The sequence below is a fragment of the Scatophagus argus genome, chromosome 2 (genome assembly GCF_020382885.2).
Source record: "Scatophagus argus isolate fScaArg1 chromosome 2, fScaArg1.pri, whole genome shotgun sequence".
Classification (NCBI taxonomy): Eukaryota; Metazoa; Chordata; class Actinopteri; family Scatophagidae; genus Scatophagus; species Scatophagus argus.
The window spans coordinates 25,713,941-25,728,953 of NC_058494.1; the positions used below are offsets into that span (position 1 = coordinate 25,713,941).

General features: G+C 44.9%; 1 protein-coding gene across 3 annotated transcripts; it reads left to right on the forward strand.

Annotated features, from left to right (window-relative positions):
- The first annotated feature begins 2,096 nt into the window (after window positions 1-2,096).
- LOC124050844 (E3 ubiquitin/ISG15 ligase TRIM25-like) lies at window positions 2,097-14,936 on the forward strand. Of its 3 annotated transcripts, none has more exons than XM_046373759.1 (9): window positions 2,097-3,212; window positions 4,089-4,184; window positions 6,360-6,440; window positions 6,871-7,023; window positions 7,894-8,053; window positions 8,197-8,235; window positions 8,765-8,833; window positions 10,048-10,122; window positions 11,660-14,936. In XM_046373759.1, the coding sequence occupies exons 1-9, from the start codon at window positions 2,463-2,465 to the stop codon at window positions 12,211-12,213; spliced, it is 1,977 nt and encodes a 658-aa protein (XP_046229715.1). In that variant the 5' UTR covers window positions 2,097-2,462; the 3' UTR covers window positions 12,214-14,936. The 3 variants fall into 3 exon arrangements, with proteins under 3 accessions (XP_046229715.1, XP_046229718.1, XP_046229705.1); XM_046373749.1 differs by having other exon boundaries at window positions 2,098-3,212; window positions 10,045-10,122; XM_046373762.1 differs by lacking the exon at window positions 8,765-8,833 and having other exon boundaries at window positions 10,045-10,122.
- Window positions 14,937-15,013: the final 77 nt, after the last annotated feature.

Sequence of the window (15,013 nt, forward strand, 5' to 3'; positions counted from 1 at the left end):
GATGACTCATAACATCTGTGGTAGGTTTACTGGCACTAAACGTCATGATAAGCAGTTTTGTCATCTCATTTTGAGAAGTTGAGCTCAGCGACAAATGGTGCATTAAAGAACCCCCGAAAGGTACGTGACTGTTAAAGAGCTGCAGGTCTCTCTGGGCTGGTCCACACTGGTCCAGTACTGTAGCCACTGTCTACTGTTCCCTGTGCTGTCTCTGGAGACTGTCACCAAAGAGAGAAAGAGCTTGATACAATTAATTCACCTCAGACCCTCATCGCCACCTTTGTTTATTTGTCCTTTCTCAGCGTTCTCGCCTTACATCCATCCCTCCATCCCTCCCCTCTCCTCTCCTGGGTCTCTCTCTCTCTCTCTCTCTCTCTCCCTCTCTCCCCCACTGACCAGCTGCTTTCCTCTTCTCCACACTCTCCCCTGCTACCTGGCCCAGGAAGGACCAGCCCGCCCCACCCCACCCCTCCTGGTCCCGCAGGTAAACCAGAGACGCCCAGGGCACACCCAGGCTAGGAAAGGCCCAGGATCGCCTTACGGCCTACCTGAAAAGGGCCCTTTCTAAAACAGCGAGTACATCACAGCCCCACTTTGAACAAAGGGCCACGGGAGTCGAGGGACCAGACCCCTTTCAGGGCTTTGTCTGTCCGCCTGCTCTGAGCTCTGAGTCAGACAGAGACTTGGACTGCGCTCAAGGACTGGGATCGGAGAAAAGTGGGGAAGCCATAAGATCAGGGGCCGCAGGAGATTTTGCTGCATTTTAAATCTGTCTAAGAAGCCAAATTAAACATAACCTTTTAAAAACAGAACATAAGATAATAAGATTAAAAACAAAGTGAAGATATAGTTTTTAGACACCAGGCTTAGTTGTAATCATAATTATAACAACATTTTGGGTTACTTGAGTCAAGTGTGAAGCTGCTCTTTACAAAAAATATGTAAAGTGTTATTTCAGTCCTCATTTTACCTGCTCGAAATCCTTTTGTAAAAGCATCAGTGCATTTAAGGGGACATGGAGGACTAATCCTGAGCCCCACTGACAAACTAAACCTCACAGAGGAAACCACTTAACTCCACAGGCAGGTAAAGTGACCTGTGTGTGTGTGTGTGTGTGTGTGTGTGTGTGTGTGTGTGTGAGACATGGTCAGAGCAAAGCTTAAGAACCTGAAAATCCCCCTCTTAAGCTTAAATCTCCTGCTGAATTGCTGCTGAAATTCAATTCACAGCTGGCACAGAATGACAGGAAACGTCTGAGACGACAGCAGACGACGTTCAGTTCGCTCAGCGTTCATACATAACAATTCGAATTACATGAATTATAGCCTGATGAGAATTAACGTAATCACTCGTGCCAGTAACTCCACTGTGACTGACTGACTGAGTTTTTCCATCCTGATGTCTCATTTGAATCCAGCTGTCAGTCACAAAACGTGACAGAACATCAGCGTAGTTACTGATTCACTGACAGCGTTGAGGCATCAGGATAAGTCAGGTGTGTGTCGCCGACTGGAATGTGGGTTAAATGAAGGAGTGTGTACACAAAGCACCGTGGAGGTGTGCATCCTCACTGTATCACTCAGACACAACAACTTTAGGCCTTTAAACTCCGTCCAAACAGTTGGCTTGCACATAAATCACAAGGTGCAGTGTTTACTGTGGCTCATCCCTGCTGCAAAATCTCTATCAAAGCTCTGCATATGCATCAAATGGCTTCAAAAAAAGCATTTAATTTAAAATAATTTTATTTGGCTCCGGCAGATTAAGTACAGAATACCTTTGATGCACCCTTGAAGTTCTAAATAATGTCGCTGATCTGGATGAGCAGCCCTCAGTGTGTCCATCCGTTGATGCTGTCTTGTTTTCATTTTCGCTTTTAATTCCCAAATGTTTGGAGAAATTGCAGCGTGTCGCCACTAGGGGTCAGTGTGCCCCCGCGTCTGAAAAAGTGGCCCCTTGGGTGGCCCAGTACGAGAAGACAAGTGTCCTGTTGACAAAGTGAGACTGGGGAACCCCCTGGGGTCGGTGAAGCGCGGGTGGGTTTGGGGGGGGGGGGCAGTTTTGGAGTCTTTATGCTCTTTATGCTGGGAGTCCCCCAGCATAAAGGGGAATATTGTATTTTACTTTAATTTCATTCATGAACAGCACATTTTCACAGAATGTGTGTTTGGTCATGAGTTTCATGCACTTTCTTGTAGTAAATCATTTAAAAGCAAAATCAGATGGGGGCCACTGGGACAAGGTAATTTGGGGTCCTTGGTTTAACTTGAGTTACACAATACGGCACTTTAAATCTTAATCAGACCATTTCACCATGAATATCTCAGCTGTACTGAAGTGGAGGCAGAAATGTCAGAGGCAGATACGCGCAGTACCTCGTTTTCTCAGAACTGAACCTTTAATTCCTGCCGTTTCCTGTGAGACAGAACTGAGGGCACAAAAGTCGTCACCACAGTGATGGGATGGATGACATTGCGGAAGGGCTATTCCTGTATCCTGACCCCTCCCCTTCACAACAACACACCGGGAGTCAGGAAAAGCTTCTTCATCAACAACACGGGAGTCAACAGGCGGACCAGGAACCGCCCGAGGAGCCGATCCCCGCCGCAGTGATGGCCCAGGCGAATATCTCGGTGACGGAGAGCCAGTTCAGGTGTCCCGTGTGCCTGGACATCTTGAAGGACCCGGTGTCCACCCCCTGCGGACACACCTACTGCATGGCATGTATCAACAACTACTGGGACCAGGCGGAATCGGGCCACTTCAGCTGCCCCCAGTGCCGGGAGTCGTTCAGCCCGCGGCCGGTGCTGAGGAGGAACACGGTGCTCGCCGAGGTCGTCGACAAGCTCAAGCTGAGCGAAATGGTCTCTGCGCCGGAGCTTTACCTCGGGGGAGTCGGCGACGTGCCGTGCGACTTCTGCCCGGCGGAGAGCAAGCTGAGGGCGGTCAAGTCGTGCCTGGTTTGCCTGGCGTCCTTCTGCGAGCTCCACGTCCTGCCGCACCGGGAGGTCGGCACGCTGCGCCGGCACAAGCTGGTGGCCGCGGTGGAGAGTCTGGCGGAGCGGCTGTGCGCGCAGCATCGTCTGGGTCTGGAGCCCGCGGGAGCCGGCTCAGAGCCGCAGGCCGCGGCAGAGTGGAGCGGGGACTGCCTGCTGTGCGAGGCGGACCAGGAGGAAGTGCATAACGTGGACGCCCAGAGACCCAGGAAGCAGGTACGGACACACAGGGGTTTTCAGAAGGCAGACACTGCTGGTTCCCAAAGCTTGGAGGAAAACCAGACCCCCAGGTCTGCGTGGTTTCACTGAGATCAGATTCTCTGGGAAAACTCATCAGTCTGGTCCCCAAACAGTTAAATATGGAGGGTCTCAAATGTTTGTTTGTTTTTCTGTGGACCCCATACAGACATGTGCCACCATTAACCCCACCTGCATATTATACTTATACACTATATAGACAAAAGTATCGGGACACCTGCCCATCACACCAACAGGGACTTTAATGACATCTCATTCTAAACTCTCAGACAGCTCTGCAGCTCCACCAGCTTCCACTCTTCTGTGAAGGCTTTCCACAACATGTTAGAGTGTTTCTGTGGGAATTTGTGCACATTCATGCAGTGAAGCATTTGTGAGGTCACACACTGATGTTGGACCAAAAGGCCTGGCTCACAGTGCAGTTATACAAAGAATATACAAGTCTGAAAATATAAGGAAAACACAAACCCACACATACACATGGACCTGATCAGGTAGTGAGACGTAGTCTACCAAATGTCCAAAAAGTGTGATCAATCATCGTCAGTTTCCCAGAGTGTCCAAAACAGCTTGTGATCGGAGGGTCACTGGTTTGATTCCCCCACCAGATGGGCAGGAAAAATTTGGGTGTGGTGGAGTGATTAATGCGAAAAGTGCCCCCCCCCCCCTCCATTAGCTGGCGTTTCACTGCATGTAATTTGCTGGGTGTTGCATGTGTGTGTTCAACTAAGGATGCAGAAGACAAATTCAGTGTGTGTATGTAAAAATATATATACTGCTAATAAAGTGATTCTTCTTCTTCTTCTTCTTCTTCTTCTTCTTCTTCTCTATCAGCTGCAGCTTCAGGAGTCTCAGAGGATAATTCAGGAGAGGACGCAGAGAGGAGAGAGAGAGCTGGAGGAGTTTCAGCAGAGCTTAGAGTCCCTCAAGGTGAGACACACACGCACACACATGTTATCAGGAGCCTGAAAGCTTCCAAGAACACACCTGGATACACCTGTTCCTGGAACAAAGCAACTGTTTGTTCCCCAACAAAGACAACATGAAACAGTGAACAGAGTAACTTTACTCTTCTGGTCTTTGTATGATGCAGCTCTGTGAAATTAATTCAGTCATAGTTACAATAACAACGTTGGTCTCCACGGCTAATTAAATGAGATATCCAATATCCTGTGGCGATACTTTATTTGCATAGAATCTTGCAAGCATACAAGTTTTATTGAAGTTTAGCTAAATGGAAGAACACCGAGACGAGGCAGAGGATGCAGAAGTTGCACGGCGGGTGTGTGTGGTCAGAAATGCAGCCTCTCCACGCGTTTTTTTGTCTTAATCTCTGATACTTTTAATGTTGTAACCTTTCCTGAGCTAATGCGGCGGTTAGCGGCGCAGAGGGCGACACAGAAGGACGAGCGCAGAGCTGCTAAAACCCCTCAGAGCCTCAGAAATCAGCGGTAAAACTTTCAGATCAGTTCTGAGGGAGACAGGAAGTCGATGTCAAAAGAGCGTCGAGACAGAAAACAGGAACAGCAGCGACTGGATGACTTTGTGTCAGGATGTGGTCTGACTTTTGCAATATTTCTCAGGTGATTAAACGTGTCTTCCTGATGTGTTCAAGAAGCAAAGATTCAACTTGTTGTTTAATGAGGCCTCAGATTGAGTCCACTCTGCCAGACTCCACTTAGAATTTAGCGTTTTTTAAGATTGACAACTGTAACTCGCATTCGTGTTAGAGTCTCCATTGTGGTGCGTTAAATCAAGTGCTGCTCATCCACAGGTGAACCGTATTATTCTAATTACACAGCATTTTGTTATACATAATTTGTCAGTACGATTTGCGCATTTGAATGTGAGTTATTATAGTGATGTCAGTTAATATTGTGCAGTGAGTTGTATGAGTAGTTGGATCAGACACAAGTGTTTTCCTCCCAGGGATGGATCTTATATTTCCGCTCACTAACTGTGATCCCGACACTGAGAAAAGAAATTCATGGCAGGTCATGCAGCCCTGATATGAAGCAGTTTATACACCAGTCTGTTATGGTATGTGCCATGTACATGAGACAAGGACTTATATAAATAGACTCAACCTGACAGCTGGACAACACAACAACCTCCTTTGTAACATCAGTTTCACCTACTCGCCTCTCTCTCTCTCTCTCACACACTCTCTCTCTCTCTCACACACACACACACACACACACACACACACACACACGCTCCTCCTCCCAGGAGCTGTTGTATCAGTTTCCACTGCAAAGCTAATTTAAGTTCCAGTTTCTGTGCAGCTCCTTCGGGCTTCCGGGAAAGCCCGTGGTCCTCCCTGAGCGCCGTCTCCGTCCATCCATCTCCATCCATCCAGCTCGTGGCTGCTTTAGCTTTTTGGAAAAGCACTCAAACACGACACTGAAACTTTTGTCAGATGTTGGATGTCAGTTTGTTGTCTTGTCCACTGCTCAGGCCGTTCGTTCCTGATCACAGCTACGTGAAAGTCCGGTCTGGATGATCTGCGCTGTTCCGAGAGGATTTGAATGACTTTTCTGAGGGTTAATAATACAATCTGGCAGCAGGCCATAAACCCTCATAATATAAATGGAGCATTAGCACCAATAATCAGCACAAAATATTACTGTGGTTTAAAAATTTCAGAAATCCAAAACTTAATTTTTTTTGTGATTTGTGAAAAAGCATATCAGGTGTTGTTTTTTAGCTCGTAGTTAAAGTTATCATCCTTAAAACACGAGGTTTTCGCTGTGGCTGCAACGTACAATTATTTTTATGATTACATGACACAACATGACGTCTTCAGATTGCTTCTTTTGTCCAACCCAACATCAACTGCCACTGCCACTTGTGTCAGAGCACATGTTTTGTGTTAGAGGCACAAATTGGCACATTAAAGACCACTTTGCTCAATTAATCTGATACGATTCCTGCCACGGGATGCCGGAGCCGGACGGGACACGTCGGTCTACACTGTGAGACTGATGAGAAGCAGATGAAGTTGCCCTTAAAGATCCTTCATTTGCTTCATGTTGTCTCTGACATTTTGCCTCTGCTGTTTAGCTTCCCTCTGAGCCACTTCTGCTGTCTGTGTTTGTGTTTCAGGTGTCAGCGTCGGCTGTTTTGGAGGACAGTGAAGCTCTGTTTGCAGACATGGCACTGCGCCTGGAGAAAACCAAGGCGGAGGTGAGGAGCGGCGGCTACGAGTATCAGCTGTAATGTCAATGCTAGTGGGAGTGAGAGTGTTAATAACAGCAATTCTTTTAGAAACCGGTGCAGTAGTACTACCAGGCAGTACTCAGAGGAGTAGCTGAAGTACACTAAGGAGCAGTAGATCTTAAAATAGTACCACTATCTGTAGTTGTGCTTGCAGATAAAAGATCAACTGTAGCACAAGTAATAAACTTGAACAGATCTGAGGAGGTTAATGGGAGAAACCCTCCAATGGAACAGAAGCTAATGCAGAACATGGCTGGACTTTCAGCTCTTCATCAAATAAAATCGTTTTATTTTCTGATTTTATGAAATGAGAAGACGCCTTCCACAGCTTAACACCTCGAAAATGAAAGGTGTCTCTTCACTCACGGGATTCAAACATGCACTCGTGCACCTGTAGGTTCGAGCGAGGCTGGAGGCGAAGGAGCGGGCGGTGGTCGGGAGGGCCGAGCGGGACATCGAGATGCTGGAGAAAGACCTGGAGGAGCTGAGGAGGCGAGATGACGAGATCAGCCAGCTTCTACACACAGAGGACAACGCCCACTTCTTACAGGTGAGCTGCAGAAAGGCCATGCTGACACACGGCTAAAGGTTACAATCCTGATTCTTAAAAAGCCACTGATTTGTTTCACAGTATTCATCATTAGCATCACAGGAAATGCCTTTGAGGGCTGTTGGAAAGAAGTCCAGACATGAACTGGGCTGTGACTGAGAGGTACTGGTTCGACTGTATCATTTAAACTGAACCGTGGAAGCTACATCATGCTAGCAGTGCACTCTTTGGCTCAAGTCCTGGACCTGAGAGCAATTCACTTACTTTTGTCTGTTTCATTTTATTTGATACTTCAACATCACAACATTTATACAGCTTTAGTTAGATTCATCACGACAAGCTTCTAAAGTAGACGGCAATGATAAAGATCAAACATGAGGCTTGTGACATCTAACCAAAAAGTGCTTTCACTTTTGGATACTTTAAGTGGCCGATGAAAGCCATTAGCCTGATATGATAGTTTAGTCCTTGAGCAGGATTTTAAATGCAGGACTTTTACTTGTAATGGAGTTGTGGTATTGGTTTCTCCATATAAGTACAGGGTCTACATGCTTTTTCCACCGCTGCACATTAGCAGCTCACACATTTGATATTCACCCATTACATCTAATGCATTCTGGAGAGCCGTATTAACTTAAGCCAGAGAGTGCGCTAAGACATGCCGAGGGAGACGAGTCTGTAGATGAGTGACGGAGGAGGAAGAATGGATGAGAGGGGAGAATGAGTCAGCAGTGACCAGTGGAAAAAGGCAGCACACGCTTAAGTGCTGTTTTCAAATTCAATTGTACAAGGAAATAAGGGCGAGAGGGAGGCAGGGCTGTGGATGCCATGTGAGGCTGTATTTTCCATTCTCTCTCCTTATCGACCCAGGCGGCTCCTCTGCTATGCGTCCCTCTCGCCACCGGTCGGCACTCCAGAGCCCTCAGCCTGCCCACAGAGGCCTTCAGCGGCGCCAGGAGAGCGCTGTGTCACCTCCGCAGCCGCATGGAGGAGGTCTGCAGGGAGGAGGTGGACAAGATCTGCCGCACAGGTACGGCAGATGACTTCCACGAAAGAGGACATCATTACGGATGACGTGATGTGCTCAGTGTTGATAAATGAGACACCACCGAATATTCAGCGGGGATAAATTACTTATCAGAATTTTATACTATGATTGCATTTCTCTTGCAGTTAATGAGAACTACGTGTCTGGTGGAGAGTGTGTGAAAGGTAAGCATTAGAAACACGATACGCAAAACACACACAGAATCAGGTCTGAGGTGACCCATTTTTACCCGCCTAGAGGTTTTGACATGACATTTAACACTGCGAGGGACAGTTGGACGTGTTAATTATTTATGCTGAAGAGGACAGGACGATGTCTGACACAACACACTCTGGCTCATGTCAGTTCAGTTTACTTTTAATTGGAAGCATTCAAATTCAGTCCAGGTATTTAGGTTTGAATGACGCCACAGAGGTTGCAGTGCGTTTCATGGGGTAAATGTTACAGCGAGTGGTTGCATAACATACCGAGACTGGAAACACTGACATACCTGAAAGCTTTCATGTTCTCACTTTGACCGTGTTAAATTAAGGTAGACAGCGACATCTTCTTCCAACAGCTTTGTCCTGGTTATGTCATAACGTGGTAGACAGGAGTGAAAACTGTCCACAGATGTTTATGTGGATTCTCCTGCCTAACTGGGACGTTGTTATTAATACATCAAATACGATTCATATCCATTTCATTGGGGAGGTGGCAGAAATGTGAGTGCAGAGAACTCCAAACCGCAGCAAATGACACAATCTGCAGGCCATCACGGGGGTAAGTTAATAAATGTGGGCCTTTCTGGTGGACTGAACCTTTAACTCACACAAACAGCAGATTTCAGCTTTGTTAGCATGCTAACTAACCGGCCGGGTGATTTATTTTACCAACTGTAAAGAGAGAGTTTGGCATTTTGGGAATCACAACTTAATCACTGAGTTAAGTGAGGAGATTGACATCACTTTCATGTTTACTTGTTTGATGTGTACTGTATGATTTATGCTAAGATAAGCTGACTGTTTCCTGGCCCAGCTTTACGTTGCACAGACCGATATTCGAGCGGTACATCGTGCTGAGGTGGGAAGTTATTTCGGAGGCCTCGCACAGATTTTTTCACAGACAAAGTTACTCAGTGACTCACATTTGGCACCTTTAGAGTCTGGAGGGACACGAAATTATCAGTACAAAAGTTTAATTACTGTGTGAGAAAATGTCTCACCTGTTTGATTTCAGAACAAACGTTTTGAAGGTTCAGGATTGTGTACATAACCTCTGAAGGCACGGGAGGCAGATGTTAACTGCCTGGTAACTCAAGCTGCATTTTGTCAAAGAACATTCGATCACTAAGCTTATAATTCTGTGACAAGCACTGCTAGCACACGGGAAACGTTAGCCTTCAGGGCATCCAGTGTCTCTCTGATCAGTAACATTAATGCTATTTGCAGGTCTATTTATCTTATCACACAACTCCTATCAAGGCAGTGAATGAGTGTTTTTCCAAAAATGCTGAACTACTCTTTGAATGATAAAGCCACTACGTGTAGGATTTAAAAATTACATACTTTGGCTTCATCAAAAACATGAGGTGATGGGGCAACATGCAACGATTTGGACCGACGTCGTCTCATTTTTGCATGAACAAAAGTGCCAGTGAGACAAGTTAAAAGGTGCTGCTCAAATTCTACACCTGGTGACTTTGGTGTTTTGAACTAATCCTGCAAAACTAATCAGAAGTGTCGTGTTCATGTCATCGTTCCCTGGCTGTTGCTGTCCTCATTACTTCCTGTTTTACAAGTCACACGCATTCTGTTCATATTTTCCTCAGTTTCCGTGTCACTCCTGCACAATAACTTCTGGTCTTATGTTTCTGTCTCTCCTTTTTTTTTTGTCAGTCTCTCAATCGTTTTGTTCCTTTCTATTTATTTCCATGATATGGACAAAAGCATTAAATGCCGGTTTCTCTTCTTGTCTCATGTGTGTCTTATCAGCAGTGCCGGTGTCCTTCCCTCTGTCCTCTTTGTCTCTGCAGCCAGCTGACCAGAGGATGCGGGCCGTGTTTCTCAGGTGTAAGTACCAGGTCCTCCATCCTCCGCCCCTCTGCTTCTTCAACTCTCCATCTCTTCTTTAATTTTCTGTCGCCTTTCCTTTCTCTCTGCAGCGTATCTCCTCTCTTTCTTTTGCCCTCTTTACTTTTCCATCCTTCTTTCTTTCTTCTCTCCGTGCTTGTGGTTCCATAGAGAATAAGAGTCTCGCTGTGAAATCTGAGAGCCCTCATTAATGATGGATGGCAATCATACTGTATTTATGACATCCAGCTTTGTCATTAACACCAGCGTCTTGTCCCAATAGAAACAAGCCAGCCAACACAATGACAGCGTACCATCACCTTGTTAGGCATAAATAATCAATTTGGTCAGTGGAGGATTAAGGTCAAATGTGTCATTTATCCCATCTGTGCCAAAATGTCATGTGAAACACTGGACGGCTTAACGTCTTAGCATCTGTTGGCTGATCCGTGTCTGAACTGAACTCTGGGACTTTGGAAAAACTCAGAAAACTATGATGGTGACAGAGCAGAGAGGAGAGACAGGGAAGGAATGTCTTTGAGGTGTGCAACATAAATGATTTCAGCCAAATCTGGTTCACTCTTAGCACTGAGAGCAAAATTCATTTTAAGCATGCAGATTGCACTTCGGGCTGCAGTTTTAGTTGCAGGTTTGCAGTCAGATTTAGTGTGGGGTCACCATAGTTAGGACAAGGTTTCATCCTCTGGGAAAATAAAGTTTCATGGTATTCCAGTATTTGATGAGATGTTTGAGACAGAACAACATTACCCTAACTAGAGCTATGCTAGCTATGCTAGTGTAGCTATAAATAATGAAAACGACAGTTCAAAGTTCCCAAAGCCAAAGCATAAGACTTTGAAGAAACACTGAGTAGATTTCTTGAGAAAGATATTTGGGTTTGCATTGGCCCCGAGCCACCAACCCAAACCCAACCACTTGGTTAGGATTAGGAAAATATTATATTTTGGCTTAAAACACCGAGATTTAGATTCCTGATGGAAAAATCTCAACATCATGTTAAAAAAGGTGGCTGCTACACCACCATGTCCTCCTCCACCAGATGAGGAACTCAGCTCATATACATAATGTGAAGTACATGTCTTCAGAAACGTTGATATGATGCACATGAAACGCTCAAAGGTAACATATCCACGGTTTGCAGAAATGTACAAAGCCAACATTTTATTCTCGTGACTGGGCTGCAGTTTAGGCAGCCAAACAGCCGCCTTCACAGAACCAATTTTAGTCCTTGGACAACAAAGTGTATTTAACCATCTGACCAGTTACTTCAACAACGAGACAACTTCAAATTTCAGGATTTGGGGCACTAGTTGTATTAGTTTCTGAAGATCAAAGGAAGGTTTTTGGTTACAGGTTTGTGCCTCCACAAAAATCCCCTCATGGCTACTTTTGAATCTCGGCATTCGACGACTCAGAGTCTTGAGTGGTAACCAATAGCCCGTCAGTCAGAATGTCATGGTCGCTTTCTTTCGAGATGTAAGTTCTCTCTTTCCTCTTGTTTTTTTTTTTCCTCCAGTTTCATGCCGTCTGTCTTTGGACCCTGATACAGCCCATCCCACTCTGGTTCTCCTGGAGGGGCCCCAGGGTGCCCACTGTGGCGAGGAGCCCCAGTCCTACCCCCCTCACCCTCAGCGCTTTGATTCAGTGGCCCAAGTCCTGTGCAGGGAGGGCCAGTTTGGTGGTGCCAGCTACTGGGAGGTGGAGTGGAGGGGTGGGGGATGGGTTGACATTGGTGTCACCTACCGTGGTATCGGGCGCAAAGGCGGCGGAAAACCATGTCTGCTGGGGCGCAACGAGAACTCTTGGCGGCTGAGGTGTACTCACGCCGGATACGCCGCCTGGCATGACAACCGCAAGACCACGGTGGCTGCACCGCCCTGCCCCAGAATCGGCGTGTTCCTGGAACGCCAGAAAGGAGCGCTGTCCTTCTACAGCGTGTCGGACACAGTGGTGCTCCTGCACACCTTCCGCTGCCCGTTCTCTCAGCCGCTGTACCCGGCCTTCCGCCTGGACCTGGACTCCACCCTGCTCATCTGCCCCCCTGAGGGAGGCAATGGAAACCAAACCTAACCTCGCCGCCTCCTCGTTCAGGACCCTGAATACTTGAGGAAAGGGCTGTTAACTCTATGAACATAAACACTAAAGAATGAATCAGGATGGCATTACAGTCAGGAAACAAACACTCTTCTTCTTCCATACGAGTCTTTTTGCATAGTTTCTCCTTCTGTGAGTGTCTTTTTTCTATTTATTGTTGTCCAAAATGTTCTCTTTGATTGTAAATACCCAATTGGATCATAGTCAGGCTGAGTGTAAAGCAAAAATGCATTTTTCACAGGGCACATTGTGACTCGTCATAGTAGGAAAAGCATCAGTGTTGCTCGTGTTGAGGTTTATCAGCACGAACAACACCAGGACACCGAAACTGAAGCAGCTAAGTCATTCATCTTCAGATGTTTTCTTTGGATTTATGTATTGCATCTTGTGGTTTGTTTGTTGGCAGACTGTGTTTGTGTGTTTGTATGTTTGTTGTATTTTTATTGTGGGATATTTCCTGAAGGGGTTATTAAGGGGAGGTTTGTGTTTATGGTTGGCTGATGCTGATGTGTTGTGCTATTAGAGGACGGTGGGTTAACATGTTAAGACCAGACCTGAAAACAAAATATTCATTCATGTGCTTTTCCTGCTGTGACAAAATGTCCACTGTGAAAAAGGTCTGTTCAGCACAGATTTTCTAAGCAAAGAAGGACGGTGATGAATGGAAACGTGAAAACTGGTGTCCGCTGGCAAGATCTTTTTTTAAATTTGCTAATCAACAGGAACGGTATGTGTGGGACATTACCTTTTAGTCTGAATCAACTATATGAACACGCTAAAAAGTATTCACCCAAACTTGTGTTTGACATTGCTTACTTTGTATAAAATGCTGTTTGTAAGTACAGTTATGGGGACTTTTTATACATTGTCAGAGGGTGGATATTTTTATTTAACTCCCAACAACGACTGGCTGAATATTTAGTACCTGTGACTACTTGAATACCCACAGCAAGAGATTTGTCTGTATCAACCTCACTGCCATGTGTCATGGGAAACCTCACTCAGTTTTCCAAAATGAAAACCTGCAAAAGTGACCTCAGCTTCAGTTTTAGACGAATTAAGGCCATATTGTAGCATATGTTTCTTCCTTTGGGTCATCTTTGTCATGTTTTTCGAGGTAATTTTCTTTGATTTGGCTGAGTATATCACATTGCAGGTCTGTCTTTAGATTAGTGTACAATTAATATCATTAGCTAAAGTTAACCACCTGCTGGTTGTTACAAGAATCGTCCTCTAATCCAACTCTTAGCAAGAAGGCAGAGCATAAATCCCAAATTTCAAACTGTTCATTTCCACATTAAAACTAAAAACTTGTGGATCTTTGCTATATATTTTGCTGTGTTGCGTACTAAAACGTGACTAAATGTAGCAAAACATTAGCTCATCTGTCAGCATTTCTGACTCACATCAAATTGTTTTTCATTTGCAATAGTGTTTGTTTAACCACAAGGACCACAACTCCCATGATGCCTTGCCACTTTAAATTAAACTTCTGTTGTTAATGTTTTGACTGGTAGATCCATGGCTGCAGAGGTTGCATACTGGGCCTTTAAGGCAGCAGGACTTCTTTCTCAATTTCAAATTTCTGTTAATGTGATTGTTTTTCCACATCACGTGTCAGTGTACAACTAATAATCAGTAATAACAGATGATTACATATTTTAAAGTTGTGTTTTCAGAGGTGCATGCACACGCTGTAATGCTTTTTTTTTGTCTCCACTGTGCTAATGCTGTACCAGACAAGCCATCACAGCCTGAGATGCAGACACATGTGCTTTGCATGCTTCCAAATCTGATCCTATTATTATTATCTCATATCCAATCATATTTAATCAAGTTCAGTCTTCTTATTAACTGGTACCCATTCGATCAAGGTTCCATTTGAAAAAACTGTGATTTGCCTCAACTTCAAACTCTTCACATGGGTAGGAGAGCATCAGATGGGTGTCAGATAAAGGGAAACATGTCAGAACAAGAACTTGAAAGGTTTAACTAAGTCGCCCACTGTTATCCCTGACTCCTGTTTCCTTCCTTCTGTCTGAGAGGATGTCATACTGCAGCCACAGTTTTTCCCAGATTATGACACAGTTTGTCGATGCCTCATTGAAGTTTTGTTTTTGAATGGTGCTATTTCATTGGTTTGCGATCACTTGACCGAGCACTGTGTGAGGCCTTTAAGCCAAACTATTTTTGGACCGGAAATGTCACACCAAAATGATCAGCTATTTTAATTTCCAGAGACAATAACACCACACAAGTACATATTAAATTTGTATGTGAAATATTCTTCAAGGGCATGTTCAAAAGTAGCCTTAAAAAGTCAGAGTTTCTTTAAAACAGTAGGAACAGAAATGTATTGCACATATTACTAACAGAAATCCCGAAACGTATTATAAACATGCTGCAAAATACCTTTTAACTCCACACAAGTTATTTCTGAATTTGCCAACCTGGACTTATCAATCCAAAGTAAGAAACACTTTTTTGCCATGAAGTGCATTATTCCACTCCTGTAGGACACCGAACTGAAAATTTTATCTTGTAGCATTTATCCACCTGTTCACTCACTGTACTTTAATTAATGTTTATTAATGTGACTGTAAAATATGTTGTACATGTCTGAGTGTTGCTTTATGATGAGTTCTGTTCATTTCACCTTGGCTCACAATAAACTAACCCATGGAGGTCTGAATTAGCAATCTGAGCCTGGTTTGTGTTGTTAACTCGAAACATTAGTACACATTAACAAGGATTCATCTTCTCTCCACAGCTAGAT

Coding starts and splice junctions, on each gene's coding strand:
- LOC124050844 (XM_046373749.1), top strand. CDS start 2,463: ATGGATGACATTGCGGAAGGGCTATTCCTGTATCCTGACCCCTCCCCT. Junction 8,054..8,196: donor GGACAAGATCTGCCGCACAG/GTACGGCAGATG, acceptor TTTCTCTTGCAG/TTAATGAGAACTACGTGTCT. Junction 10,123..11,659: donor GCGGGCCGTGTTTCTCAGGT/GTAAGTACCAGG, acceptor TTTTTCCTCCAG/TTTCATGCCGTCTGTCTTTG.